The sequence below is a fragment of the Idiotropiscis lumnitzeri genome, chromosome 11 (assembly GCF_059441095.1).
Source record: "Idiotropiscis lumnitzeri isolate Australia: NSW breed Sydney's pygmy pipehorse chromosome 11, RoL_Ilum_1.0, whole genome shotgun sequence".
Taxonomy (NCBI): domain Eukaryota; kingdom Metazoa; phylum Chordata; class Actinopteri; order Syngnathiformes; family Syngnathidae; genus Idiotropiscis; species Idiotropiscis lumnitzeri.
In genome coordinates, this window is record NC_142401.1 from 6454428 (window position 1) to 6480761 (window position 26334).

General features: G+C 46.5%; 6 protein-coding genes across 7 annotated transcripts; 3 read left to right on the forward strand and 3 right to left on the reverse strand.

The window, feature by feature from the left end:
- The first annotated feature begins 1066 nt into the window (after positions 1 to 1066).
- Positions 1067 to 5766, forward strand: LOC148327059 (E3 ubiquitin-protein ligase RNF182). Its single transcript, XM_088309697.1, has 7 exons — positions 1067 to 1270; positions 2146 to 2273; positions 2360 to 2513; positions 2992 to 3059; positions 3322 to 3451; positions 3608 to 3837; positions 4318 to 5766. Exons 2-7 carry the CDS (start codon positions 2169 to 2171, stop codon positions 4528 to 4530), a joined length of 900 nt encoding a protein of 299 aa, XP_088165823.1. The 5' UTR covers positions 1067 to 1270; positions 2146 to 2168; the 3' UTR covers positions 4531 to 5766.
- Positions 5767 to 5970: 204 nt separating this feature from the next.
- On the forward strand, positions 5971 to 7688 carry LOC148327060 (regulator of G protein signaling 9-binding protein). The gene is made up of 5 exons (XM_088308878.1): positions 5971 to 6012; positions 6160 to 6535; positions 6982 to 7194; positions 7256 to 7407; positions 7470 to 7688. Exons 1-5 carry the CDS (start codon positions 5971 to 5973, stop codon positions 7623 to 7625), a joined length of 939 nt encoding a protein of 312 aa, XP_088165004.1. The 3' UTR covers positions 7626 to 7688.
- Positions 7689 to 7827: 139 nt separating this feature from the next.
- Positions 7828 to 10671, reverse strand: ube2c (ubiquitin-conjugating enzyme E2C). The gene is made up of 7 exons (XM_088308979.1): positions 10529 to 10671; positions 9856 to 9963; positions 9675 to 9702; positions 8794 to 8880; positions 8510 to 8714; positions 8371 to 8430; positions 7828 to 7965 (listed from the first exon to the last, which is right to left on the reverse strand). Exons 2-7 carry the CDS (start codon positions 9954 to 9956, stop codon positions 7928 to 7930), a joined length of 519 nt encoding a protein of 172 aa, XP_088165105.1. The 5' UTR covers positions 9957 to 9963; positions 10529 to 10671; the 3' UTR covers positions 7828 to 7927.
- An 879-nt stretch (positions 10672 to 11550) lies between these two features.
- polr2j (RNA polymerase II subunit J) lies at positions 11551 to 12726 on the forward strand. The gene is made up of 3 exons (XM_088309369.1): positions 11551 to 11803; positions 12082 to 12190; positions 12536 to 12726. Exons 1-3 carry the CDS (start codon positions 11661 to 11663, stop codon positions 12635 to 12637), a joined length of 354 nt encoding a protein of 117 aa, XP_088165495.1. The 5' UTR covers positions 11551 to 11660; the 3' UTR covers positions 12638 to 12726.
- Positions 12727 to 13406: 680 nt separating this feature from the next.
- dnttip1 (deoxynucleotidyltransferase terminal interacting protein 1) lies at positions 13407 to 17398 on the reverse strand. The gene is made up of 13 exons (XM_088309111.1): positions 17081 to 17398; positions 16887 to 16957; positions 16087 to 16183; positions 15890 to 15988; positions 15615 to 15674; positions 15480 to 15536; positions 14952 to 15010; positions 14834 to 14876; positions 14392 to 14450; positions 13945 to 14005; positions 13794 to 13865; positions 13661 to 13716; positions 13407 to 13591 (listed from the first exon to the last, which is right to left on the reverse strand). The coding sequence occupies exons 1-13, from the start codon at positions 17132 to 17134 to the stop codon at positions 13483 to 13485; spliced, it is 897 nt and encodes a 298-aa protein (XP_088165237.1). The 5' UTR covers positions 17135 to 17398; the 3' UTR covers positions 13407 to 13482.
- A 272-nt stretch (positions 17399 to 17670) lies between these two features.
- On the reverse strand, positions 17671 to 26209 carry pcif1 (phosphorylated CTD interacting factor 1). Of its 2 annotated transcripts, XM_088309356.1 has the most exons (16): positions 26075 to 26209; positions 24242 to 24397; positions 23837 to 23961; positions 23515 to 23640; positions 23294 to 23439; positions 22853 to 23007; positions 22396 to 22543; positions 22245 to 22328; positions 22075 to 22174; positions 21494 to 21653; positions 20951 to 21141; positions 20490 to 20576; positions 20223 to 20407; positions 20049 to 20142; positions 19563 to 19738; positions 17671 to 19407 (listed from the first exon to the last, which is right to left on the reverse strand). In XM_088309356.1, the coding sequence occupies exons 2-16, from the start codon at positions 24363 to 24365 to the stop codon at positions 19080 to 19082; spliced, it is 2229 nt and encodes a 742-aa protein (XP_088165482.1). In that variant the 5' UTR covers positions 24366 to 24397; positions 26075 to 26209; the 3' UTR covers positions 17671 to 19079. The 2 variants fall into 2 exon arrangements, with proteins under 2 accessions (XP_088165482.1, XP_088165481.1); XM_088309355.1 differs by having other exon boundaries at positions 23294 to 23640.
- Between the last annotated feature and the right edge of the window lie 125 nt (positions 26210 to 26334).

Consider the following 26334-nt stretch of genomic DNA (forward strand, 5'->3'; position numbering starts at 1 on the left):
ACATTATGTTAAATTGTTTTAGATTCAAGTTGTATTTACGTAGAGCACTTTGTTGAAGGTTGCAGTTGTTCTTCGGAGGGCTACACAAATGAAATAAAGATGAGTTTTTAAACGGCTGACTCCTACACTACGGCAGGTTTCGGATGCACCATTCCTTTTTATTAACTCAAATAACTATGTGATAAAACGTAACTAAAACATGCCAAAAGATGACAAGTAACTGCTTTGAGCAGAGTTTTAAAGCACAATCAACCCTTGGAGAAGACTAAAGGAGGAAGTCAAGTCAAAAATTGTCTGCACAATTATATGTTCTTTGTGCCTCCACTAGCCAAAACATGTTCCAATTAATGGTGTGGAATAAGATTTAAAATGATTAATCCCGCTGTTATCAAACAGCACAGGAAGCTGCTGATGCCTGAAATTGACGTCAACCTGCCCTCGGGGTCGCATTCCGACTGTTATGGCTCACTTGTTTTCTGGTTTTAGTGAGTACACTGAATGGTGCACTGGGCTGCAGTTCATGGTTATTTTTGTAACTTATTCAGCTGACTGTAATTATTTAGCTCTTTATTATTTTCCATATATCAATTAAATGTTATCATTTGAGCTGTATTTGTCAGAAAATCTTTCCAAAGTAAAAGCAGATCTTTGTATCATTCATGTTCTTAAAGAACACAAAGATAATGCCATGCTTTCATAAAGGACCACACAAATCAGAAAATATTTACTGATGAAAGCATGCAGCATGCAAATATAGGCTAACCTCTAAAATGAGCATAAAAACGAATAAATAGATTATACAGTACAATAATAAAAAAATCTCAAAGTATAAATAACGCCCCCAAAAAATAATGCCTGTTGTTTTTATTTTTGCAAAATTATCTTAATAAAACATCAAAAGCAGTGTGGGTACTTTACGATTATGTCATCACAGGACAAACGTTTGGTTGTTTTTTTTTTTTGTTTTTTTTGTTTTTTTTGCTAAGGTCACGTGTCGAAGATTGGCGGGGGTGTCGTCCCTCCCCCTGCGGGGCAGTTGTCTTGGTAACTCGGAATTCCGCGCGCGCCGCCGGAGCTGCAGTGAGTCACCGCGACGGACAGACCGACGCACGCTCGCACGCACGCCCTCGTGAATGCGCGCCCCCGCACTGTCCGACCGATCGCCGAACGAGATGACGTGACGGCCGACACAGGCGAGGGATTAATTAGGTCTGCATCCAGCAGTAATTGATTGACAGCTGTCAACAAGTCGACCGTGCACGCGCATCAGGTGAGCGAATGAAGCCGCCGCGTGATCACGTGATGCGCGCATTATTGTTATCGCAGCACGTCAACGTCGCTGCAATTATTTCGCTGTTGGGTGGCGGTGCGTGACGTCGCACGGTGCACTTGGTTAAGGACACCTGTGAACCTGCTCTCAATTTTGTTTTTTGGGGGTGGAAGCCTCGGTCGCTGATGGTGTCATACGTTCACAGATGACGTCACAGCCCGCGGAGTGTGCCGCCACGTGCAATAGGACTGTAATTATTTTCATCCATTTATTTAAGATGTTTTTCAATTCATCGGTGAATCGGATTAAAAAAACATAAAAAAGAATGCCATCCCTATTTTCAAAAACAGGACATTATTTGATATTGACATTCATGATTTCTGTTCGTGGTGTGCTGCGTAAGATCCAACAGAAAATTAGCAGAAATGTTGATCCCTGTTTTGTGCAGCAAAAGCAGAAGTTTGTGTGTGTCTTTATTTGAAAGAACACAAAGATAATTAGTCTGCGTTCAAGTCTCTAAACGATGAATGGATTACGAAATTACTATGATGATTGATTACTTGTCGATCAATCGATTAATTGTCTCACCTCCGAATTGGATCTTCTTGAATAATCAGGAAGAAAAGCAAGGGATACTTATTCATAACAGTGCATCCCTAAATTGGACTTGTCCTCTTGGCTGATCAGCTGTTCAGGTGAAGCTGTTGCCATGGCAACAGCCGTTGTGTCCCCGAAGACGCACTTATGTAACAACTGCAGCCTGCCGCTATAAATATACGACGCTGCGCTGTGTGAGCGCTTGCGTGCGAAGCACACACGGAGGGATGCTTATGCACAAGTGTATCGCCATGACGAATGCCGCCGATGTCTCGCAGATGGCCGTGCGTCTCCACCTTGGATGCCGTCACCAGGAAGTGACATCGCGCGTCTTCTGCCTCAGACAACCGACAGGATGACCCGGCGGCCCGAGAAAGCGGAGCCTAGCCGGGAGCCACGAGGCCAGGTGAGATTCGCCATCGCCCCAGCTCGCCTCCGCTAACGTGCCTCCGCTAACGTGCCTCCGCTAACGTGCGCGACGGCAACGTGCAGATGGCGAAGTGGGCCGAGTCGCTGGCGGTGACGCTGGATGAGCTGGAGTGTAAAATCTGCTACAATCGCTACGACACTCGCGGCCGCAAGCCCAAAGTTCTGGCGTGTCTGCACCGCATGTGCGCCAAGTGTCTCAAGAGGATGCTGGACGTGGGTGAGTGCGCACCTGCGGCCTATCATGACCTCATCACATGTACGAGTGTCACAATTCGTCAACTAATAATCATCACAGGGGCGGAAAATTAAGTAACTAAACCGACACGTCACACATCCGCCTATCCATCACCCCTAACTTGTGACGAAGAGCCCAAGATACTTGAACTCCCCGACTTGGGGCAGGATCTCATCCCCGAACTGGAGGCAGCACTTCACCCTTATACATTCTTAGATTTGCAGATTTGGATATGTGTACTCGAATATTATTTCTAAGAGAATTGATTAAATACGAACGTCAACATCCGCATCACTTGACTAAGAGAAGCGAAGCCCATGTGACGTCGTCATCTGATACCAGAATGGATGCTAGCAAGCTAGCAATTGCTATGCTAGCAGATAGCAAGATGACTAGCAAAAGTGAAAAGAAGCTTGTGACCGTTGAGTCTTACGTTGAAATGTTTGGTGTTGTCACCCAGGCGAGTCATCCCCGTCCGTCCTCACTTGTCCATTCTGCCGTCACCAGACTCGCCTCCCGCAAGAAGAGGTGACGCTTTCTCCTTTCTTTTTTTCATCCTATCTTGTCCTCTTCCTTCTTTTCTTCCACCTTCCTTTTTGTCCTTGTCTTTCCTTTCTGCTTTTCTTGCCCCTTCTTTTCTTCAACTTTCTTTTCTTCCTTCTATCCTTCCTTTTCGACCTTCTCGTCCTCCTCTTTTGCTTTCCTTTTCTCCTGCTTTCTCTTACTTTTCATCTTGTCCTTCCTTTTTCTTTTTCCTCCTTGCTGTCGGGACTCGTTTGCCTGTGTCGAGATGTGGCTGATGGAAGACGACCGCCACATCTTGGCCGTCCTGTCGTGCGGTGAGCGGGCTCGGCGAGGAAGAGGAGGGGGAGCGGGAGTCCCGCACGGAGAAGTGGTGCTCAGTCCGGACTCGCTCACAGGTGACGTCATCCGCTTACAAGTCAGCCCACCAAAGAGTTTTTACAATTACGCCTCATGTGGAATTTCAAAACACCTCATAACTTTTGACTTTTGTCGCGCTAACTTAACTGCAATTAGCAACGTTCATTGTCAACGCGTGCGTGGTATGTGTTCAGGCGCAGAGCGCACGCCGCATTCTTCGGACTGCCTGGTGATCACCATCATGGAGCTGCCGAACGAGTCGCCGTCTTCGGACTCCCTGAGGACACTCAACGCGGCGACGGCGGTCGCTGTGTACCGGCGGCGCCCCAGCCAGGACTCGCTGGCCTGCGACTTTCCCTCCCACAAGTGCGGCTCCTGGACATCTCGCCGTTTGCCCCGGTGCCTGCTGGGGGCGCTGTGTCTGGTCAGTCCTCTGATATACCGTCACGGCATGGACATTAGGGCTCCAGCGATTTGAATTTGTAGTGGCAGATGCTGATTCCGATAATTGTCAGAAGAAAATTGGCTGATTGATTTAAAAAATATACCATGAATAAAATAAATTACAGGCAATCCTTTAGTATGTTTCAATTCACAGTAGCAAGAGAATAGTCATTATCTTTGCCTTATGTTGTGTTAATGTGTAAAAAAAATTTGCTTATTTTTTTAAATATTTGCTTGAATTTCATTATTTTATGTGTGTTAATATGGGAGGAAAATCTGAAAAAACTGGCAAAAATAAAATATTGCCCGATTAGTCGGTCAGGTCCTAGTACAAAAACTTGCATCGATTTTTGTTAATTTTTTTTCTAATGTGTACCTCTACTTAAGTGCAAATTTATGTATTTTTCACTGGTGCTCATGGCTCGTACGTGCGTGTGCATGTGCGTGTGTGCGCCTTCAGGTGTATTTCAGCTCACTCCCGGTGGGCATCTACCTGCTGATGATGGCTCACATGTGGCCGGGCGTGCTTCTGGTCAGCCTGGTCCCGTCCACGCTGCTTCTACTGGTTCTCTACGGATTCTGCCAGTGTTTGTGCCACGAGATCCTGGAGGCGCTCGCTGCCTGTTGCCGCGACAACGCCACCATCGCCATCACGTCTGCGGAGGACGATTAGCACTCGCTCCGACCGGCGAGCCTCTCGCGCGGCGGTTGAAATCTTGACACAGAATACGCATTTGCAGCCAGGACTCCGAGAAATTTTTTTAAAATTTGAATGTACCCTCTCTTCGCCACAACGGTCACGCCTTCTGTCTCTGATAGGTTGTTCTTCATCTGGTGCAGTTCTTTCTTTAAAAAAAAAAAAAAAACTTAAAATGTCTCCCTTTTTAGTATAATCTCCGTGGAAATTACGATTGAATAATATGAGGATGATTGCCAGTTTTTTGTGAGAATGATATGAAAGCAACAAATAAGTATTATGGCCGCATGTAATATCTTGATTGTCATGTCCGTCTCGGGACCAACTTTTGGGACGACAGCAGGCAGTCTGTCAATTTTTTTTTTAATTTTGTTGTTTGGTTTCTGAAAGCCATCCATCACTCATGAGTGACCTGAACAAATTTGTCCACACGTCAACATGGCGGATGTGCTGCTAGCCTAGCTTAGCATGGAAATGACAGGCGACAAAGAGCTAGCTCATCTGTCAAACAATGGTGTGAATTTATATGGCACTTTATCTACATTATATGGTCCCCAAAGTGTTTTAGATATTCTCACATTTACGCACACATTCATACTCCAAAAAGATAGCAACGGGGTTCTGACAGCAAATAGCCAAAAGCAACAAATGATTGACACTGAGTATGAATGCAATTTCAGTGGGGAAAAAAACTAAAGTGGGGGATTGTTTCCCAAAAAAAGTGCAAACAATTGATGGTTGTTATAATTGCCTGAAAAAAAACATTCCGACAGTCAAACCTTAATAGTGAGGCAAGGGGGCGAGATATTGTGAATAATTGGGGCTAAGGATTCCCAAAAATCTGTAAATTGATGCTCATTAAAAAATTGAATAAAGGGGGGGGGTAATCAAATAATTGTTTTGGGGAATAAATGCAAAAAGGCAGGGGTACAATATACAACTGACCTGGAAAAATTAGGTTTGGGGTTGCCCAAATATTGAGAGATGACAACTATCCCAGAAAAACTGCAAATAACTCTGGAATGGGAGGGAGAGGGGGGGTTAAAAAAGGTCAGGAAGTTTGAGGTTCTGGACATAAGCCCATAATGAGCCTCGCCGGTCAATGAAAGAAGAAAAATGTTGATGTTCTTGTTGCTAAGCTAGGCTAGTATCCCAGCTAACGTTTGTGTGCAACATGATAAGAATGAAAGGGAATAAAAACCATGAAACTTTCTCTGCGCAACCATTGCTCTAACCACATGGAGGGAATCTTTTTGGCCGCGCTAAGGCGTCAGAGTCAAGGTGGCTGAAGTTTGCCAGCCTCAGCTCCTCTTGGCGCCCTGGCACCGATTGTCAAGACGACTGGTGACCCCGGAGACAGAGAAGGAAGACAACAAAACGAGCAGGAGGATGGCAAAGAAGCGGAGAAGAAGAAGAATGGAGAGAGGAGCAGCTCACCAGCACCGCAACAAGCACCAGGTAGCTAGCTAGCACTTGACTTTAGCATCTTTGTTTGTTTGGTCCTCAATCCTTTAGGGCACGGATCCAAGTCATGGAAGGCCTCCGCTTCCGTTGGCACTTGGTATGTCTGTTTTTCCAAGTTTCTCGTCATTTGCCAATTGCCAGCAAAACGAGCGCCTAGCCGTGACAGACCTTCAAAAGTCCACCTCTGCACTTTCCTGCCACGGAAAACTTGCACCACAATCAGCAACATCCACAGCCAGCTCAAATTTTATTTTGTCATTTGGATTTTGCGCCACCACAACCATCGAGGTTCTTACCGCTGATGAATCCTGGGCGCAGGGGTCAGAGGTCATGATGAGCGAGCGGCACGGAGGCGGCCCGGAGACGCTGGCGCGGGTCACTTCCTGTTTCCAGACGCTGGTGAGCCTCACTTCCTGTTTTCAGCAGTTGGCGGCGTCGCTGGGAAGTTCGGCCGACTGCGCCTTCCTAAGGCGCGAGATTGCGCACGCCAGGGCGCTTGCTACTAACGTCGCCAACGGTAACTCGTTCACTCACACGACACCTCTGTCATAACTCATTCACACATTCCCCATCTCTCACAAAATAACTCATTCACATATACCCCTCTCACATCTCATTCACTCACTCATACTTAGCCTCCTCTCACACACTAACTCATTCCACTTACTCCTCTCTCTCTCATCAGTAAATCACATTTAACTCTCTCATAATTAATTCACTCAGTGTACCCCTCTCTCAAGTTTATCCACTCACACACTGACTGATTCACACAGATCTCATCTAAGAAAACTAACTCATTCACTCACTCGTACATTTCCCTCTCTCACTAACTTATTCACAGAACCACCTCTCACATGTCATTTAATTGCTTCCACATGACACTCTCACATGCAAATTAATTCACTCACTCATATTTGACTGCATAGCTTTCACTGATATTCCAAGTCGTTTTTTTGCATCGAGGTCTGTCCCACCATCTCACGCATCTCCTGTCCAACTGCGACTCGGGTCCAATGGGTCCTACCGCTTCGGCGGACCGGCGAGCGTTGGAGCGCTTATGGGTTCACTTCCTGTCCGCCGTCGAGAACTTCCTTCGGGACCTACACAAGGCCGGCGACCTGGTTGGACGCTTCCCACTGGGCCAGCAAAAAGACCGGCGCTCGTTGATTAACACAGGTTGGACCAGACCGCTCGCCGTGATTAGTGAACCGATGATGACACCCGTTGCCGCCTTCAGGGTGTCTGGACGGTGTGGTGGGCGTGGCTACAAGGGCCGCCTCGGTTCAGATGCCCTGGTTGGCCTCTGATGAGGATGACCTCCACCAGGGGGCGGGCTTTCAGCAACACCTCAATCACCTGGAGGCGATGATGAGCGACATGCAGCTCAGGGTGAGTGGACACACACGCACGCCCGAACTCTCTCTGATGGACAGGCGGCGTGTGCCCATTAGATTCCGGTGGCGTTCTGGTCAGTGGAGGCCACGCAGCTGTCGTGCAGCGAAGTCTCGGACGAGGTCGACGACAGCCTGGAAGAGGCCGCAGATGACGAGTCGTCCGCCTGCTGCCGGCCGCCAACGCGTTCGGGCCTCGGCTGCGTCTGGTCGTAGACGTTGCTCCGTTCTCAACGGGAGCGTGGGTTATGTTCGAGCAGGATCTTGGAATGGCATAAGGACAACGGAGCGGTTTAAAGACGACGTAGCTCAGTCCCCCCCCCCCCCCCCCAACCAGTGCCTGAGAGATCACCTGGTGTGGTTCCAAACAAAAATAAAGTGAATCTTGTGCGCACTCCAAAAAAAGACAAGCAATGTGTTTAATTAAGAACTTTATTGGTTCAACAAATGTCAAACAAACATACAAATATTGTACAAACACAAAAACGAACACGGATTGAAAAAACAGTGAAGCAGTTTCACATGTGGAACGTTGAGTGCAGATGAGCTTTGTAGGCTGGAGGAGGAGGGGGGGAAGCAGTTAGACATGAAACACATCAGCTCTTGTGCTTTTCACGCATATTTTCAGACATACATTCACCCATTCACCCCCTCTCAAATATCAAAAAGTATTCAACATATTTTTGTATTTGACTGCAGGTCAGCAGAGGTTCAACTTAACTAAAGAGAGTAAAATTTATTGTTGACTTTTGAATTTTAAGGGAAAAAAACTCTAAATCAAATTTCCCATCTTTTTCAGCAAATACCAATCTGCTGTAAAAAAATAAATAAATAAATAAATAAATAAATCATGTGACTTGGACAGATTTTCAATCATGTGACCAACTCTAGCAATAATAATTTTGGTAATAAACAAGCAGCACCAACGACCTCTTTGTCATCTCTTGTTTGTGCAACCCACCTTTCTGGTTTGGCCAAAGTGCAGCGGCCGCGGCGTTGAGTGGACTCTCGTTATTGGGTTCTGGAAAGAAAAGCCAAGAGAAGGCGGGTGAGCGCAGGCAGGGAGGCCGAGTCGGGCAGGCCAGAGCAGAGCGCTTTACCTCCTAGCAGGCTCTGGATGGACAGCAGGACAGCTCGCACATCCAGCAACGCCGACCACTTGTCCTTGAGGATGTCCAGGCAGATGAAGCCTTGCTCGTCCACGTTGGGATGGAAACACGGCGACAGGAAGCGCACGCGCGGCGCCTGGTACGGGTACCCGGCGGGGAATTCCAGCGACAACTTGTAGCGCAGACCTTCGTACACCTGCAGCGCGCCCACAGACCTGATTGATTGTTCGCCCGAATGCACGCCCGGCCTGGCGGGCTGACTCTCTCGTGCCTACCGTTTCACAAGCGCCGTCGATGGTTCCCACCCACTTGAAGAGGTTGTCTGACTCGGGGAAGGCCGAGATTCCCTTGTCGCCTGCCATCTGCGCCCCGGAGGAACACAAACAAACCACTTCAAGTTCAATCACCATTTAACGCACACAAAAAAATTCAAATGAGGGGAAAAAAAAAAAAATTGTATTTGTAGCATTAACTCAACTTTTACCATACCATAATTGGTTTGTTATAAAATGTCTATTGTTCAGTAATTTTTTAAAATAAAAACAAAACACTGTTCTTTGTGGGGCAAGACCAAAATGGATTTTTTTTTAAAAGCCAATCCCAGTTTTTTGGGAGAATAAAATCCTTATAACCAATTAATTACAAATATATAAATGAATAATGCAACCTATTTGGTCCCTAAACACCTCCACCAATAAAGATATGAATTACAGGCAGAGAATTTGATACCACTGTCTCTGACAAAAAAAGAAAAATTTGCACAAATCGGCCAATATTATGGAGTACAGGGAATGTTTGAATGTCATTCTTTGTCTTCTGTTGTAATGTTAAATAAATAAATTTGGGGGAGGCATGGCTCAGTGGTCGAGGTCATTTCCCCACCATTTACCAGTCAGTATCAGTCAACTTACCAGTTGAGCCCTAATTGTTTCTATATTTTGAATACAATTAAATTCTATACACTTGCTACAAGTTACTTTTTAAAAGATTACAAACGGCATGAACATTGTTCAACAATTAATCAAAGTTAACGTTTGTTGGTGAATGCAATGGCGGACATGCGGCGTCCTCAGTGGTACACTGCCCTCTTTTGGTGTGGAGGCTGAAGGGCAATAAAGCATGGCATTGCTCCACATGAAACAGGAAGCGCACTCACCATCAGCGTCATAAGCTCTTGTTGAAGCCTGCAAAACAGAATCAACAGTACGTTTAGCTCTTAATGATCAATGCGCTTTGCAAAGTTGCTCCTCATGCACATGACTGCCGACGACTTGCGTTCATGCTTTTATGATCCAGATCTAATAAGACGAGATGAACAAGTACGCCGCCGTTCTCACCGTTTGGTGACGGATCCTTTGGTGGTGCTGCCACCAGCTTCGCTGCCCTTCATGGCGGCTGCTCCGGCCGAGGCAGCGGGGTCCAAATTCTGGGAGGCCATCTGTCAGCTCTGAGGTGAACACAAACATTAAAAATACAGCATCTGGCTTTGGACAACGCAACTTCGTGAAGGCCCAACTTGAAATATGGAAATCTAAAGGGAAATCTCGATATACAATTAACACTTATTTTGAGAACTGAATAGGCTGTCGAATTTTTTTTTTCGATTAAATCGGATTTGGGAAAAATATACATTTTCCTTCCCATCTCATTGAAAAACAGTAGATTACAAAGTGGTAGCACAGAAAATGCAATGGATGACTCAGTGACTGGTTTGGTTTGTAACATCTGAAGGCCGCCGGGATTCAGAGCCTAATTGGAAATTTTTTTAGCCAAACGAATCGGGCTGCAGACTTTAATGCCGAGATCAATGCATCGCTCGCTCAAAAACGTTCGAACAAGTGGGGCGACTTGACGACGTCGCGGTTTGTGTTGGCTACAAGTAACAACGTTGGCCGTTAGCTCAGTCGGCTAAACGAGTCAAGCTAGCGCCTAGTTTGTTAGCGTTCGCACAAACGCTCATTCGCGGACATTTGAGCAGAATGGAGCGCTTGTTTAGTTTGTCGTTCTCACCGTAGCGTCGTCTACCGCTGAATTTGCGTCAAGGAGAAAAATGAAACGCGACGAACAGCTCGGCCAGCACAGTGGCGCTCCTGGTTTAAACGGACAGCAACTGGCGTGCTGAGCCAATTGGTGGCCGACTTTCAAACATAAACGTCTGGTTGCTAGCCAATGGAAGCGCCTGCTTAAAAGTGCGGGCGTTGCGATTGGACAAGAAACAAAGTCGGAAGTATATGAACCCAAACCTCGAACAACCTAATCAAAAGAAATTAAATGAACTTGTATCTTATGATCATACCGTATTTACATGATTAGGACATTGTACGTCCAACAATACACACAGGATAGAAAGCACACTGACAAGAAATATGAGATATTGCCAATTAATGTAAGAGCTTTCAGCAAAAATAAACCCCCCCAAAAATGATGTAATTGCAAATGATGACAACGAGTTTGTTAGTTTTTCCTTTTGCAAATAAATATTTTCTTGCGAATAAAGTCAAGGAAATATCTTTTAAATTCCTACACATTTGATGATAAAGTTCAAGACATCGACATATCCTGCTCATTCTTGTTTGTGCAGCCTGAAACAGTTCTCGTCTGTTTTGGCATTGCCAATCAGAAAAAAAAAATACTGGAAATTGATCTCTTCTGAACTGCGTATTAAATTTAAACCAAACTACACTAGGAACCAATTATCATGGGACATTTCTCTAATCACATGCGAACATTTTATAATATATCTCATTTTGCAGCAGACATCCTTTAATACACACAAATGTTTTTTTTCTTAATAGTCACACTTTTTTGTGTATTTTTATGAACAACTTTACCATTATTTCCTGTCTCTAAACTCCTCATTCCTTCATGTTTCATTGACTAGTGTTGGATGTTTGGCGTATGTTATTTACTTATTTTGCATTTATCTTATTTACTTTCCTTCGATGCACTGTAATGGCGTGAACTAGTATTGTCAACTCTGTATACATTTTTTTTATTATTTAAAAATAAAACGTGTTGGGTTCCCCGTTTGCTAAAGTTGCGCTCCAATCCCCTGGGCGGCGCTACACAGCTGCAAGCGGACGGAAGCGCCAGTCTGCGAAAGTAGTACTTGCACTGGTTGCGCAGCTCTTCAGCCGCCAAGATGAACGCACCTCCAGCATTCGAGTCCTTCTTATTGTTCGAAGGTGAAAAGAAGATCACTATCACCAAGGACACCAAAGTGCCCAACTCGTGTTTGTTCACACTCAACAAGGAGGACCACACGCTGGGCAACATCATACGAGCGTAAGTACCCCGCGGCTAGTCCAATTACGTGCTACCCGAGCGACGTTGTGCAACTGTGAACCTGGTGGTCCACCTTGGCAAGCACAAATAAAAACCTCACGATAAACCACCACACTCAAATGTTGGGAAAAAAATAAAATTCTAATTCAAATCTGTGTTTTTTTTTGTGTTTTTTTTTTAATTCAAATCTGTGTGTTGTTGTTCGTGACTTGACGATGACGTCAGTTGGAGCGACGCTCACACACTCACTCGCTCGCTTTTTCTCATTTGTGAGCCAGGCAGCTGCTGAAGGATCCTCAGGTCCTCTTCGCCGGATACAAAGTTCCTCATCCTCTCGAGCACAAGATCGTCATCAGGGTGCAGACTACGCCTGACTACAGTCCTCAGGTAATTACGCAAAATGCACCGTCTGGCACCAACTCACACACGTGCTGGAACGGGCACGCGCGAACGATGTGACACTCGTGGTCATGTAATGCGTCGCATAAACATGACTCGGCGTAATGTAGCTAAAAAGCATCGCACACATGATGGACTCACAATGCCGCCTATTCGCTGTAGCCAGAAGTGAAGCCACCGGCAGCCATCTTGTGTTGCCACTCACAAAGTGCACCAAACTCAAATACGTTGACTTTGAGTCATCATTCACAAAACTGATCTAGTATGCTCTTGAATGTTCAGTGCAAACAGTAAAGCCGGTGTGATGTCACATGTGTCTATTTTGTGTGTCAGGAAGCCTTCACCAACGCCATCACTGACCTGATCAGCGAGCTCTCATTGCTGGAGGAACGCTTCCGGGTGGCCATCAAAGACAAACAGGAAGGCATTGAGTGATGCCCGCGCATCATCATGATGTCACTCCCTCCTCTGTAAATAGTTGCCTTTTGTGTTGCAAAGTGAAATAAAGACTTTTTTTTTTTAAACTACGCAATTTCTTTTGAGAAACCTGGCTCGTTGGCCGCTTCTTCTTACCGTCTGTCCATTGGCAGGGATCCTGAGGCAGCTGACTAAGGTTTTCCCAGCCTTGGGGGAGGTTACTGGGAGAAAAGGTGCAGAGTAGTATCCCTGGATCAAGATGAAACATTTTCCAACTCAAACAAAGTTTGCGCACTAGATATCACTTCAGTGTCAGCACGATGTCATTTGGGAAATTGTTTTGGAAGCACAATTGAACCGCCCTTCGTCGTGTACGGGACAAGTCTTGTTGACGAAGCGGCCGGCTACATGGGAGCCAGCCAAATAGGTGTAGAGCTCCGGTTTCCCGTCCAAAATGAAAATCCAATATGAACGATTGTGTCAAACACATCACGTCACCATTAAATCGCATTATTGCCCCACTGAGCTACTTCTCCCAACTGTCAATAGAAGGACGGAAGGCAGAAAAATAAATTGAGTTGTGGTTTGCACTCGCATTTTTCATGTTCACTGGTTTGTTGAGTGAAGGGGGGGAAAAAAACGAACTGATTGGCCACCTTTTTGGAGGGGAGGATTCTGGAGTGATTTCATTGCATTGGAGGGGAGGATTCTGGAGTGATTTCATTGCATTATTCTGAGTACCACTAGAGGGAGCCCAAGACTCACAAATGGAGAAGCACAACGGACAACAGGTTTCTTTTGCCATTTTTTTTTTTTTTAATTATTTCTTTTATATACACTTCGACCAGCTGGCAACTTGTGCTTCAGGGTTCCGCGTCCCTCTGCGCCTCCATGGCCCTTTGCATCTTCTCCACCATCCACAGAGGAACTGAAAACGGCTTCATCTCATCCATCTTCACGTCCGGACAGTCCCTGCGTACCGACTTAAATGTGAAGCGTGTACACGTTACCGCGGTGACAGAGCGCGAAGGGACCACTCACTTGTAATCGTCACCGCGCGCCAGATCCTGGACGTCCTCCTCAATAAGCAGGTAAGCCTGAGCGATCAAGCACACACGCGCGCAATTGTCAGTTTGTGGTCACCACGGTGGTGCCCCCCGCTGTTCGGCCTCACCATCTTGCCGCCCGTCGCCCTCATGTGATGACGCTCCGCCAACCACTGCTTGTCCTTGGTGTCCGCCGCGTACTAACGAGTGAATGCAAATTGTGTTACCATGACCACACATGTCAACACCGTCCATCTAAGGCTTTGCGTGAGTGTTTACCTTAAAGAGGTCAGCATGTTTGATATAAATTCGTCCTCTGGTACCGCCCATCCCCAATGCCCTGTGAAAATTAAGCCTTTTTAAAACGTAAAAATGTTCTGGTCATAGTTGCCTTTTTCTTAGAAAAAATACAATAAAAATATTTCTGCTCATAATGTATTTTTTCTCATCAAATTAGCACTTTTTCTCCTCAGAAATAATGCAAATACTTTTGGGACGACAAAGTTGGTACTTTAAATCCAAATTGTTTGGATCAAAGTTTTATGCTGCTCCATGAGTGAGATTGGCCGGTAGCAATTCTGATTACAAGGATTAGCTGCCCAATTTTCAATTTCAAAATTGCTCACGAACAATTATTTTAATAAGCAATCTGTCAATAGTTCTTCATTAATTGATGAATCAGTTAGGAAAAAAAAAGAAAGAAAGAATAGCAGAGTGCTGACTTACTTGTTTGCTCTGGAGCCCAAAACAAAAGTGCTGCTTTCATTCAGTCTGGATGGGTCCCACTAAATGTTACAAAGACCACAACAATTATTTATGATGATGTGATAGATCGATCGAAACATCACGTCTATCTATCAATCTATCAGGGCTCAGGTAGCAGTCAAATCACGGCTCGCCTGTTTTTCTGAAGCCAATTCATGATTGGTAGTTAACTGAGTCCTGAGCAACTGTAACGTCATTTTCGAGTCAAGTGACAAAATGGCCGCCCACTGAGATGGATAAAAGCGTGTGGATTTAACGGCTTAACCCGTATTCTACAAACACAATATTAATCAGAATGCCGTGTTTGGATTAGTGGAGCTGCATAGAACATATTCTGGTTAAAAAAAAAAAGAAAATTGGGGTTGACTTCCCCTTTAAAAGTGAAAATTTGTTAGCATGTCACCTTGGGTCCTTCTTTCTTGATGGCTTCACACTTCACTTTCACACTGGCAAAATACACAAAACTTTTGTTTTAGTTTGACTGTTTTGTCATCATCATCCTCATGTGCTGTCATACTCACTGAGTGGAGACGTTCAAAGATCGCTCGTTTGCCATGGCGCCGCCCATGCGGTTCTTCCTCTGAGAATGGCGAAAATGCACACGTACCCACGAACAAGACACGCACAAAATTCCAACATCAGTATTTGCGGGACAAAAACGCATGCTGCATGACAAACACACAACAGCACACGTGAGGGCTTGAAACAACCATTCAACAATTTGTACCAGTTGTCCTCTTCTAAAATTCTTCTTTAAAGCATAGTTTCTCAGAGTGTGCATTTCCTCAATAAACGACACATCATTGTATACATATCGCACAAAATGAGGTGCGATACAGTCAGTCAACATTCATCAACTTCTGCTTGGCTTCGAACACCAAAATCAAGGTTTTGGAGTGGTCGAGTCAAAGTCTGGACATGAATCCGATTGAAATCTTGTGGCATCCTTTCATGGCAGAAAACCATCCATTGCTGGTGGGGTCGAGTGGCTGAAGATACTAAATATGACTCAGAAGCGGCAGGGTTGTCAGTGAAGGACAAGAACGTACTTTTTTGGGGACTGGACTTCCTCTCTGGCTGCAGTTTTCTTCAGAACCCCGAGAACGCTGCGGACATGACAACAGAACCGAAAAGCAAAAATCAGACTTCAAGATGTCTTGGCAATGGTGGTTCATCTGTCGTACCTTGAGGTTGACCTCGGAACTCGGCTTCTTCACCTCACTTTCGGGGAACAAAACTTTGGCCTGTGATGGTAACCATAGCAACCGCACATACACACACGCACACAGGAATTCAAACTCACAAACGTGAAGAAACATGTGTGAACTTTGTCTCAGTTTCACACAAAACCACAAACTTAGAAGATACTCACATCTGGACAGACAAACAGGAAGTAACACACAAACACAATCACTCTTAAAAGACAGTCAGACACACAACCTCACTCACACACTCTTACATGTTCCAGAACATTTCTGCATGCCTCCTTGATGAGCTGATCCGTGTGCACTTCGTCCCCGACGTTCTCCTTCACGTTTTGGGCAGCCTTCTCAAAAAACTGCACCAACGACAAGACAACTCCGTCACATACTTGTGTGCACACACACACGCATGAGCACGCACATGCACAAACAGACACACACACACCCACTGTACCATGTGGTATTTCCTGAATACGGCCATGATGTCATCATTCAAGCTGGGCTGAAGAACCGCCCTCAAAAGGTCCATGGACACTTGCGGGTCTGTGTAACTACATGCACACGCACGCATCAGTGTAAATAGCTTGAAGAGAGTCAAAGTTAACAGAAGTCAGTAGAAGCCAAGGGAAATCTATTGAAAGTGCACGCAAGTCAGCAGAAGGGAATCGATCACAGTCAATGTTGGCAATCAAGCAAAATTTTTGCCAATTTTCTGATGTTATGGCCCAAACTAGAAGAGTTCAATTATGTTGCTGCATTTTGTGCAGATCAATTTGAAATAAAGTTGTGTTTTGGAACACTGAAATGGAAATTCAAACTCGTCATGCGATAGGCCTCAGTGTTCTTGGAAAACCGCACAAGGAATAAAGCTAAATTGACACTAATACAAGTTTATCTCTAAAATGACTTTGCATCACAGTTTCTATTTTGTAACACTTCATTTATGCTTTGTATTGGTTTATAAATTACTACTGGTGAAATTTTATAGACCTTTCTCTTTGGCTCATTTGTTTTAAATTCACAATTGACTTGGAAATATAAAAAAAAAAATAGGTTAAATCAAAAGTAATTATTAATAAATAAATGAACGTTTATGACCATAAAACGCAGATATTCCCAGGTAGTAGGAATCAGAAGTTAACTAGTTCAAATGTGAACCGAGCCATCCCGACATGTTCATCATTGCCTCTTTGCAATCGTGCACAATTGCGCAGGCGGCTTGCTTTGTGTGAGTGTAATTGTTGTTGTTCTTACCTGACAGCCATGTGTGAGCGTCGTCCTCTTCTGTGAACGTGTCTGTGTTTGATCATCAAGTTCCATGGATTCTAACAAGCGCACATACACACACACGCACAGAGCACACACAATTAAGACGGCACTCGTTGTTCAGCAAATCAAGTCGTCAGTAGGGCGCAAGTACGTCTAGGTTTAGTGTATTTTTTTCATACCGACGGCTGCTGGCTTCCCTCCGGCTGCGTCCGCTTTGTTTGTTTGTCTTCCATCACAAAATGACTTTAGCCAACAAGCGAACTAGCGGCTAGGCTAACAACTGCTTAAAGCTCTAAAAAAAACTATTAAAAAACATACGCAGCTCCGAACAGGTGTCGTTTTACGTCCGATACGATTTAACAGCGACTACAAACGGCCATTTAGCCTTGATATATGCGCGCAGTCTGTGACTCACTTGTGACTTTTAGTTCCCAGATGTAAGGCAGCGAGTCAACTTCCGCTTTGGTCAAGATAGCAGCTGCCATACATCACTCACTTCCGGTAGCTATGTGACAAAATCAATACCACATCCGGTGTAGTTCGGGTTATTTTACACAACAGCATGCACGAGCTCATAATAAAAAATAGTCAAATAATACTTTCATAGCCATACCAACACCCCATAAAACCAGAAACGTTGAACAACAGAAGATTCAAAAATATATATTTTTTGCCATAAATAACTTGAACTTTGCATCCAACTCTTACTCATTCAGTACTCAAAAGTGGAAGAAATGCAATTTGATGGCTGAAAAGAGGACAAGTGGCAAAGGATGGAATATAACTTTACTGAGAGTCAAACTGCATTCTGTCCATTGCGCATTTATGTACATTCTCCAGTCCCAAGTTAGGTATTTACAAGGGCGCATCGCCTTGTTGCGCTTAGCAAGACAGGGCCAATAAAAAAAATAAAACAAAAACAATCAAGTAGCTGATTGGCGTCAGTTGGAATTAAAAGAAAAAAAATCTCAAGATGATTGAAAAGATCACAACAAATGGTCAGGTGCGACTTCCTCTTCGCCTCTTGTGAAAACTCTGGTTAAAAAAAAAAAATCTAGACGTCAATGGACAATATGTCCATTGTTTTTCTTTTTACAAGTGGGAAAAAAGTAAGCCAATTTAAAAAAACAAAACAAAAAAACACAAAGTAAAAAAACAAACAATCGAAAGTAAATACATACTCAAGATTGCAGGAAGTTCCCCCCCACAAAGAGCAGCAAGGGGGCGCTACAGAGCAAATCAACAAGATGGTCTTGCATCTCGTTTACCTTGTCCTTGTGAAAAGAAAACATTTCATGCAAGCACACGTTGCGTGAGAGTTCACCAAAAACAAAAGAAACAAAACTAGCTGGATTGACTTCAGCGCGCGCGCGCACACACACACACGCGCACGCACACACACGCACAGTACGTTTACAATATATAGACTTCTTTCTTCTTCTTAATAACACTTTGGTTTAGTTTGGAACAAAACTATTGTAAACAAGATGATACAGAAAGGATGACTAAAAAGCATCCAATGAGCGTCAGCTTGACTGTACATCATTTACAGGGCGAGCGGGCGCCCGATCGGACGCTTCCTCGCTAGCGTTTTTGTGCGACGTAATGTCCAGCGATGATTTGTTTTGAAATGAGCATGGCTCACTGTTGCCACGCTGACTTCAAGCTGTCAAGTCGATTTATCAGAAAATGTCAAAATAAGCCAATGAGTCTGCACTGTCTGCAACCATGTCACCGTGTGGCCCCCTTTCACACCGACTGCAAAGTTACTCGACAGGAGAGGGCGGCATTTAATCGCCCGAACGTAACATTACACACAGCCGTTGCAGATTCTCACGTTCAGATTTTGCTGACAATTCCTTTGAGAGATGTGCATGTTGAGTGTTCAACTTCACACTGGCACATCAGAGGGGTTAACAGAAGAGTGGTAATTTATTAACCTGATCTACTTGCCTCAGAGTCGGTGGGTGTGTGCGAAAGGGGGAGAGGGGTCCGCTCGCCGCTGCCTGCCGCATTGCCCGTTTCAAAATCAAATTGGCCGGCTGACTCAAGTCCAAGAAAGAAATAAAGAAAACGATAGCTGCCTTGTTGACCAATCCCCAAGCGGCCCGGCATGACATGGCAAACCGTTATTGCTGAGAATCAGCACGCGGGACGGCGCATGCTCCACATGCTCCTTTACACGGCAGCCATCTTGTCCTGTGGACTGCCGCTGCCATTGCCACCATTGTTGTTCTTGTCATGGCTACCGGGCGAGACAAGCGCACTGGTCGTCCTGTCGCCGGTCTTGTTGAGGGCGGAGGAGTCTCGGTCAGCCGGGGGCTGGTGGGCGGGGCCTGGTGAGGCCAGGGGGGGAGCGCCGGCGGCGGGGGCAGAGCGTGAGGGTCGGTAGGATGCCGTCAGTTCGGCCAACCGCTCCGGCGTGGGAGCCCACTTGGCGAAGCCTGCCGCGTTCTGGAGGAAAAGCACCGCCGTGCCGTGGACTGCCCGGTAGTACATCTCCTCCCTACACACACGCACGCAAACATGCACACTTCAAAAGGGGGGCCTTGGCATTGTGACGCCCAGCTATCCCTGGCTACGATAAAATCCAATTCCATACTAGGGTAGCAACGATGTTTCAAATGAGTGCAGGAGTAATGAAAGAAGAGCGTTTGGCACCTCTTGCAAATGTGCTGACTTCCGGATCGGTACTCGTGTTCGTACGCGGGCACGCTCATCTGGTGACGCAGGAAGCGACTTCCCTCCATGCGGCCGAGGGCCGGCGTCACGGGATCACGCCACTCGGGGACGAAAACGATGAAGGACAGCGGCTCGCTGGACTGCTCCAGAAGGTCCTGGGTGGGCGACACGCACATGTCTTGTCATGTCAGCAGCATCGCGAGTGCGTGTGACTGAAGCAGTGTTCGACGTGGGATCGGCGCACTTCGAATGTGGCTCAGCCACAAGTCGCTTTGATATAATACACGTGACGTGGCATTCATATGTGGTCCGTGATCGGATACATATCGGATGTTTTGCAATACGACCGCAGTCTGAATTATTATTGTCAAAGAAATACGGTATAAGGTAGAATTTGGATGCCCTATTCCATCGTTCAGGCCGCTTAAGCAGACATTGTCTTAAATGTCCAATAATCAAAGTCACCTCAAAGTGCGTCACCATGGCGTCCATCAGCTCTTCGCAGAACGGCGGGTTCGCTTCAAACGAGCCGCTGACAGGAGAGAAGGACAGGAAGGGCCTGCAAACGCGCGCATAGTTACCACACATTCGTCGTCACGCACACGTGAGCAGGCAGGCGGGCAGGTGTGTGCGCCTCACCCTCGGGATCCGAAGTAGCAGTCGGTGTCGGGAAAGGCGGAGCAAAACTGCTTGTAGTAGCAGTTGAGCGGCGAGGCGAAACACTCAAAGGACACACCAAACTGCCGATTCAAAGCCTCAAACACAGACACTGGCAGCGCCCCCTGCAGGCCCGTGCCCTCGTTGGCGGTGCTGCCGAACATCACCTGCGCGCGCATGTGTCATCCATTCATACGGAAGAACAGAGAGTCTGGCGAGTTTGATTGGCGGGGAGGGACATCACCTGACCTGGTATCGCTTGAGCAGGCACCAAACCCTCGACAGGAACTTCTCAAAGCGAGAGTCGTCGATGCAGCTGTACCTGTACAAGAGCTCCTACACACACACACCAATTCACGTACAGTAATAGAGCCGTAATTAACCGTAATTAATTAATCTGTCATCAATCAATTAATCAGATGAAAAAAAAAATTACATCCCTTTATTCTTTATTTCTTATTATTGAGAGTGCACAAAAGGCACTAACAATGGAATGAACTAGAGGTTTGGACCGTAACATCCATCAGAAAATCAACAAAAATGTAACGTAGCAGAAGTTTGTATCTGTCCCATTTTGAAAACACACAATGGTAATCAGTCTGCTTTCATGGAGCATGACCAAAATGGGAAAATATTTACTGCTGACAGTCTGAAATCGGAGGATTTGGGGACTTCAGCACCGTTTTTGGCATTTGGCCTTGAGAACTGACCAGCTTGCTGAAGTGCCCCCTGTTGACTTTGACCATCTCCCCTCGGAATCGCAGACAGGCCACGTCGTTCTCGAAGTGGAGTTCCACGCGCGGGAGCGGCGGCGACGGCTGCGCCAAACGCAACGGGTAGCAGTACACCAGGCGGGATGAAGACGACGACGACGGGGACGTGGACGATGACTCGGACGTATCTGAACACACAACACAAAGATTTAAATTCCTTTCTCGTCCAAATTCGTTTCACCTTGATGTACATCAAAACATTGTACACTTGAATATGAACACTGGAACTGATTATTTCTTATACACATATCAATGCCTTGTATCATTTAATATATATCTTGAAATTTGTTGATTAGGTCATTCTCTGAAAGTCTTCAAACGCCACAAAGAGTTTCACGAGTGGCGCGGTGGATTTTAGTACCCTCAACAATCAGATTTTTTTTTTTTCCAACAGCGCTCCGGTATTTGCCGTGACGATTTTTGGCAAATCTTGTCATGTTGCCGCTCATGTGAACAGGTCTCCAGTGCATGTGTGTATACCTGTGGGCGGGTCTTGCAGCATGCTGAGGTGCGTGTGTCGAAGGCGTCTGCAGTACTCAGACGACAGCTGGTAGATCTTGGAGCAGATTCCCTCCACCGAGTCTTTGGCCACGGCTGTCACGTGAGGACCGCACTGCTGGCGGAGGTGCTCCAGGCGGTCCTGTACCAAAGACACCACGCGCCAGTGTGTGAGTACGCTTGCGTGAGCGTGAGAGAAAGGGAAAAAACACAAAGATAGAGAAAGGAAGAGAGAACATCAGTGGTGTCGGGCAGAATTCCTTGCGCCACTTTTCAGTGGACCCCCAAAAATAAAAAAAAATAAAAAAGCTATTTCTAATTATTCTTGGGCAAAAATGTCTCAAAATAACACTCATGCTCATAGGCTGACCAAGAGAATAGATTTGAGCAAAATTTGAAAGGTCTTAAATTGGGACCGACCCAGCGATGAAGAGTGTGAGTAAGAGAGAAAAAAAACAGTAGAGTTAGAATAGGAGAAAGAGAAGACCGAAAGAGAAGAGCAAAAGAGCGTGTGTGTGTGGGTGTGTGTGTGTGTGTGTGTGTGTGTGTGTGTGCGCGCGTACCATGTAGTCCTCCTTGCTGGCCGAGTGGTCCCTGCGTAACCAGCTCATAGTGTCCTCGGCGTTCCACTTAACCACCTTCCGGCTCTCCGGGCTGGCATTCCTGCGGCGGAAAGGGTTAGCATGTTAGCATGCTATTATAACAAACTGTGAGTGGATGAAGCGTCACGCACCTGGAGTCGATCATCTTCTTGGCCGCTTCGGCGTATTTGAAGAGAAGCTTGCGGGCCTCCTCCTTGTATTTGATGCGAGACAGCCTGTCGCAGAGCACAAAGGACGTTTGTCATGGATGGTCGTCGATGTTGTTGTTGTTGTTGTGCCAACCTGATGGGGATGTCGTTCATGACCTCTCTGAACATGGACGGTGAGATGACGGGCTCGCAGTCGCTGGGCAACATGGGGTCCAAACCTTTGTCCAGCACTTTCCTCTCCAGCAGCCAGCGGTTGAATGACTCCCGAGGCGGGTCGATGCCTGGCGCCGACGCGCGCATGCACAAACACACACGCGTGCGCGCAAAAGGCCAGTTTTTCAATTTCAAATAAATGAAAATGAACAAGACAACTATAAATACATTTCTAATTCAAGTTAGGATTTCTTCTACCTCAAAGTTAAGTCATTACGGCTGTATCCAACAATTATTTTAATAATCAATTAAGCATGGGATTTTTTTCAATTCATTAATGAATTGGATTAAAAAAAAAAAAAAAAGCAAGCAAAAGATTGTAAATGATCATCACGCTGCATGTGTGGCAGTTTGTGATTGTGTGCATGCGTGCATACCTTCTCTCTGGTGACAAAGCTCATGGTAGTGTTGCCTGAGTTTTGTGACGAGCTGAGCTCTTTGCAACTCGATCTCAGGGTGAGGGGGCAGGTGCTTGGCAGGGGGGTGTTCTCTGATGACGGCGTTGGTCTGGATGTCCAGATCCCAGTAGACGCTGTAAAGCATCGTAGAGGGGAAAAAAAAAACTGACATTTTTTTCATGTCATATAATGACATTTTTTCTCTTGTTGTAAAATGTTTTGCAATTTCTTGTTGGAATCAATCTGGCTAATTGGTCTTTTTTTTTTTTTCTTGTATTTTCTTCCCATCAACCTTGGGGTGTCGTTTTCCCGTATTCTGGCCATTCTGTCATGTGATGCTGTTTGGAGTGTTAGCCAAGTATTTTTTTCTGGGTGTGAGGAGCGCCGCTTTACGGCACCCCGTCCGACATTGTGACTTACATGGCTGGCCTGTAGGGTGCAGGGGCGGGGCTCGGTGTGGTGGGCGTGGTTGGCACAGCGGCCGCTGTGCCTTGTTTGTCGTCGGGGGCGGCGCACCAGAGTTTGGCGCCGGGCGTGCTGGGCGAGATGGGCGTGGTGGGCTCGGCCTGAACGGGACAAGCATCATAATCGGACGCGCTCGTCGTACCGATGCGCCGCGGTGACAAAAGCACTGCGCTTACCTTGGCCCGTTTCAGGCTGTTGGGCCCGGCCGCCTGCTCCTCAGAGCTCCGCCGTTTCCTCTGGCCGTTGCCAAGGTTACCGTCAGCGCCCTCTGCTGGAGCTGCATTCAGGCCTAAAGGATCCGACTGCACGTAGTCACACACAGACACACACACACATTACATTGAACAAACACGAATAACACACTAATTCACACATTTCTATGGCGAACAATATTATTCATCATCTGATATTAGCCCCTTTCAAAATAATAATCATCTGGAGTTTTGCAGATTAAACGACAATATAATCTTACTATTTCATTACATGGTAATCACTCACAATGACGTCATGCTGGCCCAACACCGGCACTTCCCACAGACTCTGGTTGGTAAACCTGTTGAAATAGTACGGACGGTTCTCCCGCCGAGACCAACACTTGGACCAGCCCGCCTGGATCAGCTCATCTGCGAGGAGACAGGTGGCAGACGGGTGTGAATGAGACAGCTGACAGTAAAAGTCAGACTGGTGAGAGAGGGATAGACGAGACAGGCAAAAAGACAGCTGAGAGTGCGACAGACGAGACAGCTGATTGTAAAAGACACACTGGTACGAGAGACACACAGGCAGAGAGCTGAAACACAAGCGAGACAGACGGACTGAGAGCTGACAGCAAGAGACAGACTGGTGAATGAGAAAGGCAGCGATGAAGACGAACGAGAAAGAGCAAGACGGGCATGTGGGCACCTGGGAGTTCGGGCGGTTTGGCGGCGGAAGGTGAGAGAGGTGGGCCGTGCGAGGCAGCAGAGGCGCTGGGGGAATGCACAATGGCCGCCTCCCCCTTCAGCGAAGCCTGGCTCTCGTTGGACATCTCGGCTGCTCGTCACAAGCGCATCGACCAACCTGACGCCACAACAAAGACAACACCATCAAACTGATCCTGATGGGAGGAAAATTAATAAATAAAACGTTGAGGGTTTGATTCTTATTAATGGGTAAACATACAGTGGTGCCGTGTGACATGAATGAGACGACTTATTTGTAGTAGGGCTCTTCAAACGACCCTGGTTGGGTTTTACGCCACCGATCCTTATCGTGCAAGAGTGAGCTCATCTGATACCATTGATTAATATTTGGCAATCACATACTTTCCCATGGATATCGTACAATCAATCGGAGCACCACTAATTTTGTACAAGTGTGCATCTCGCCAATAACGGACAATTCTATACATGCGCAACCATACAATTCAAGAAGGGTACATTTTCATATGGAATGATTGGATACGGTTCGACTGAGTGGGAAGACGATTAATTTCGGAACAGATGCAACTTGTGTTGTTTATTACTATTTGGTAACATGGAAAAGCGCTCCAACGTCCAAACTATTCTAGTTATTTTCATTCAAAGAAATAGCAAATTATCACTCGGTGTTGCACCCCTCATTCTTTGCATTTGTTTTGTACATGTGAGTAGTGGTATATATATTTTGTGATACAGTCTCACAACTGTTGTTTGGGCTTCAAGAATGTAACCTAGGAAACATTTTTCCGACATGTGACAGATCAAACCAGGAACTGAAACATGTTTTTGCACTGTCGATATGAAATGTCCGTTTTTAGAATAAAGGGGCGGAAATCCGATGCTTTCATGAATTAAAGAAAAAAGTCATCGTTAGTGCGGCCCTGGCCAGGAAACGCGACAACGGTTCGCTGTCGTCTGTAGGCTGTGCACACGTTATGTACATGCATCAAACACTGTTGCATCAGCTTGGTTAGTTTTGGTTTGCTTTGGTTCAAACGCGTGTGTTTTTTTTTACGATATAGGGAGCATTTGAGGTACCCTAAGGATTTTTGTAGGTTTCCATTCATGTCGAAAGGACATCTTGTGTGTCAAGACGAGTCAGGGCAGGCGAAAGAGAAACGCGCCATAAACCGCCAGCTGAGCTCCGGTTGGCGGTAGCGGCAGCAGCAGCATCGCCGTCGGCTTGGTCAGAGCGGTTTAGAACCATCACAACGCCAACGGCGCCGAGAATGGCACCGGCACCGCCGCGATGGACGACCGCGCGGTTGTGCGCGTCGCAAAACCCCAGCGAAAAGCTTTGCTCAATTGTTGTTTTCCTTGCCCGGCCACAGAAAGGAGCGCCATGGTTACACGCATGCGCAGTGTGGCGCTAGTCGCCAAACAAGGAGGAGGAGGAGAACGACGAGAAGGAGGGAAGCGAGCCAAACAGCCAAACAGGCGAACGGCGGGGAGGCGACAAAAGGCGACCGCCCGTCCGGATCTCCGATTCTCCGCCCGCCGAGCTGGATGCGGGCGGCTCGAACTCGGCGGTACGGATCCGATCGGGCCGGCTGCCATCTTGTCCGTCGGGAACCGCTGCCGTTTGGGCGCCACTTGTGCTCAGACAAGATGGCGGACACGCCCCTGCCACAGCGCCGTGCGTCCTGCGCGCAGATTCAATACTTTCCTGCCCACTGGGCCGCCACGCGAGCCCCCTGCTGCGGCTCATTTCAAAGCCGGAAGTTTCCGACATGCTCTAGTGGCATAAGAGCGGCTCTAGTGTGCCGCCTTGCCTTACCTGGACTGTTTGAACGGCTTCGAGTCGCGGGCTCTGCCTGTCGATTCGGGGTCCTTCGCTCCGCTCCCTCCCCGCCAGCTCAGACATCTTTACAGGGGAAAGAAAAGAGCGACTGCGCATGCGCGCGGACTGACACGCTTCCGGGTCTTCCCTGTCACGCACAGGCCGCCATGTCGAGCAGGTCGACGACAATGCGCTTGGCCCAAGCCCCCCTTTAAAACACTTTGAAATCTTCATTACGCTCCTTCCAAGGCACAGCG

What these genes read in the sequence shown, in the direction of transcription:
- LOC148327059 (XM_088309697.1), top strand. Translation starts at nt 2,169, where the DNA reads ATGCCGTCACCAGGAAGTGACATCGCGCGTCTTCTGCCTCAGACAACC. An exon ending in CTCGCCTCCCGCAAGAAGAG is followed by an intron (nt 3,060 to 3,321) that starts GTGACGCTTTCT and finishes GCCTGTGTCGAG; the next exon opens with ATGTGGCTGATGGAAGACGA. An exon ending in TGCTGGGGGCGCTGTGTCTG is followed by an intron (nt 3,838 to 4,317) that starts GTCAGTCCTCTG and finishes GTGCGCCTTCAG; the next exon opens with GTGTATTTCAGCTCACTCCC.
- polr2j (XM_088309369.1), top strand. Translation starts at nt 11,661, where the DNA reads ATGAACGCACCTCCAGCATTCGAGTCCTTCTTATTGTTCGAAGGTGAA. An exon ending in CTGGGCAACATCATACGAGC is followed by an intron (nt 11,804 to 12,081) that starts GTAAGTACCCCG and finishes TTTGTGAGCCAG; the next exon opens with GCAGCTGCTGAAGGATCCTC. An exon ending in CGCCTGACTACAGTCCTCAG is followed by an intron (nt 12,191 to 12,535) that starts GTAATTACGCAA and finishes TTTGTGTGTCAG; the next exon opens with GAAGCCTTCACCAACGCCAT.
- dnttip1 (XM_088309111.1), bottom strand. Translation starts at nt 17,134, where the DNA reads ATGGAAGACAAACAAACAAAGCGGACGCAGCCGGAGGGAAGCCAGCAG. An exon ending in AGGGAAGCCAGCAGCCGTCG is followed by an intron (nt 16,958 to 17,080) that starts GTATGAAAAAAA and finishes TGCGCTTGTTAG; the next exon opens with AATCCATGGAACTTGATGAT. An exon ending in GTTCCGAGGTCAACCTCAAG is followed by an intron (nt 15,537 to 15,614) that starts GTACGACAGATG and finishes TCATGTCCGCAG; the next exon opens with CGTTCTCGGGGTTCTGAAGA.
- LOC148327060 (XM_088308878.1), top strand. Translation starts at nt 5,971, where the DNA reads ATGGAGAGAGGAGCAGCTCACCAGCACCGCAACAAGCACCAG. An exon ending in TGCTACTAACGTCGCCAACG is followed by an intron (nt 6,536 to 6,981) that starts GTAACTCGTTCA and finishes TTTTGCATCGAG; the next exon opens with GTCTGTCCCACCATCTCACG. An exon ending in GCGCTCGTTGATTAACACAG is followed by an intron (nt 7,195 to 7,255) that starts GTTGGACCAGAC and finishes TGCCGCCTTCAG; the next exon opens with GGTGTCTGGACGGTGTGGTG.
- pcif1 (XM_088309355.1), bottom strand. Translation starts at nt 24,365, where the DNA reads ATGTCCAACGAGAGCCAGGCTTCGCTGAAGGGGGAGGCGGCCATTGTG. An exon ending in GCACCCTACAGGCCAGCCAT is followed by an intron (nt 23,008 to 23,293) that starts GTAAGTCACAAT and finishes GATGCTTTACAG; the next exon opens with CGTCTACTGGGATCTGGACA. An exon ending in GCTTTGTCACCAGAGAGAAG is followed by an intron (nt 22,544 to 22,852) that starts GTATGCACGCAT and finishes CGTCGGCGCCAG; the next exon opens with GCATCGACCCGCCTCGGGAG.
- ube2c (XM_088308979.1), bottom strand. Translation starts at nt 9,956, where the DNA reads ATGGCCTCCCAGAATTTGGACCCCGCTGCCTCGGCCGGAGCAGCCGCC. An exon ending in AAGAGCTTATGACGCTGATG is followed by an intron (nt 8,881 to 9,674) that starts GTGAGTGCGCTT and finishes TCCGGGGCGCAG; the next exon opens with ATGGCAGGCGACAAGGGAAT. An exon ending in CATCCAGAGCCTGCTAGGAG is followed by an intron (nt 8,431 to 8,509) that starts GTAAAGCGCTCT and finishes TTTTCTTTCCAG; the next exon opens with AACCCAATAACGAGAGTCCA.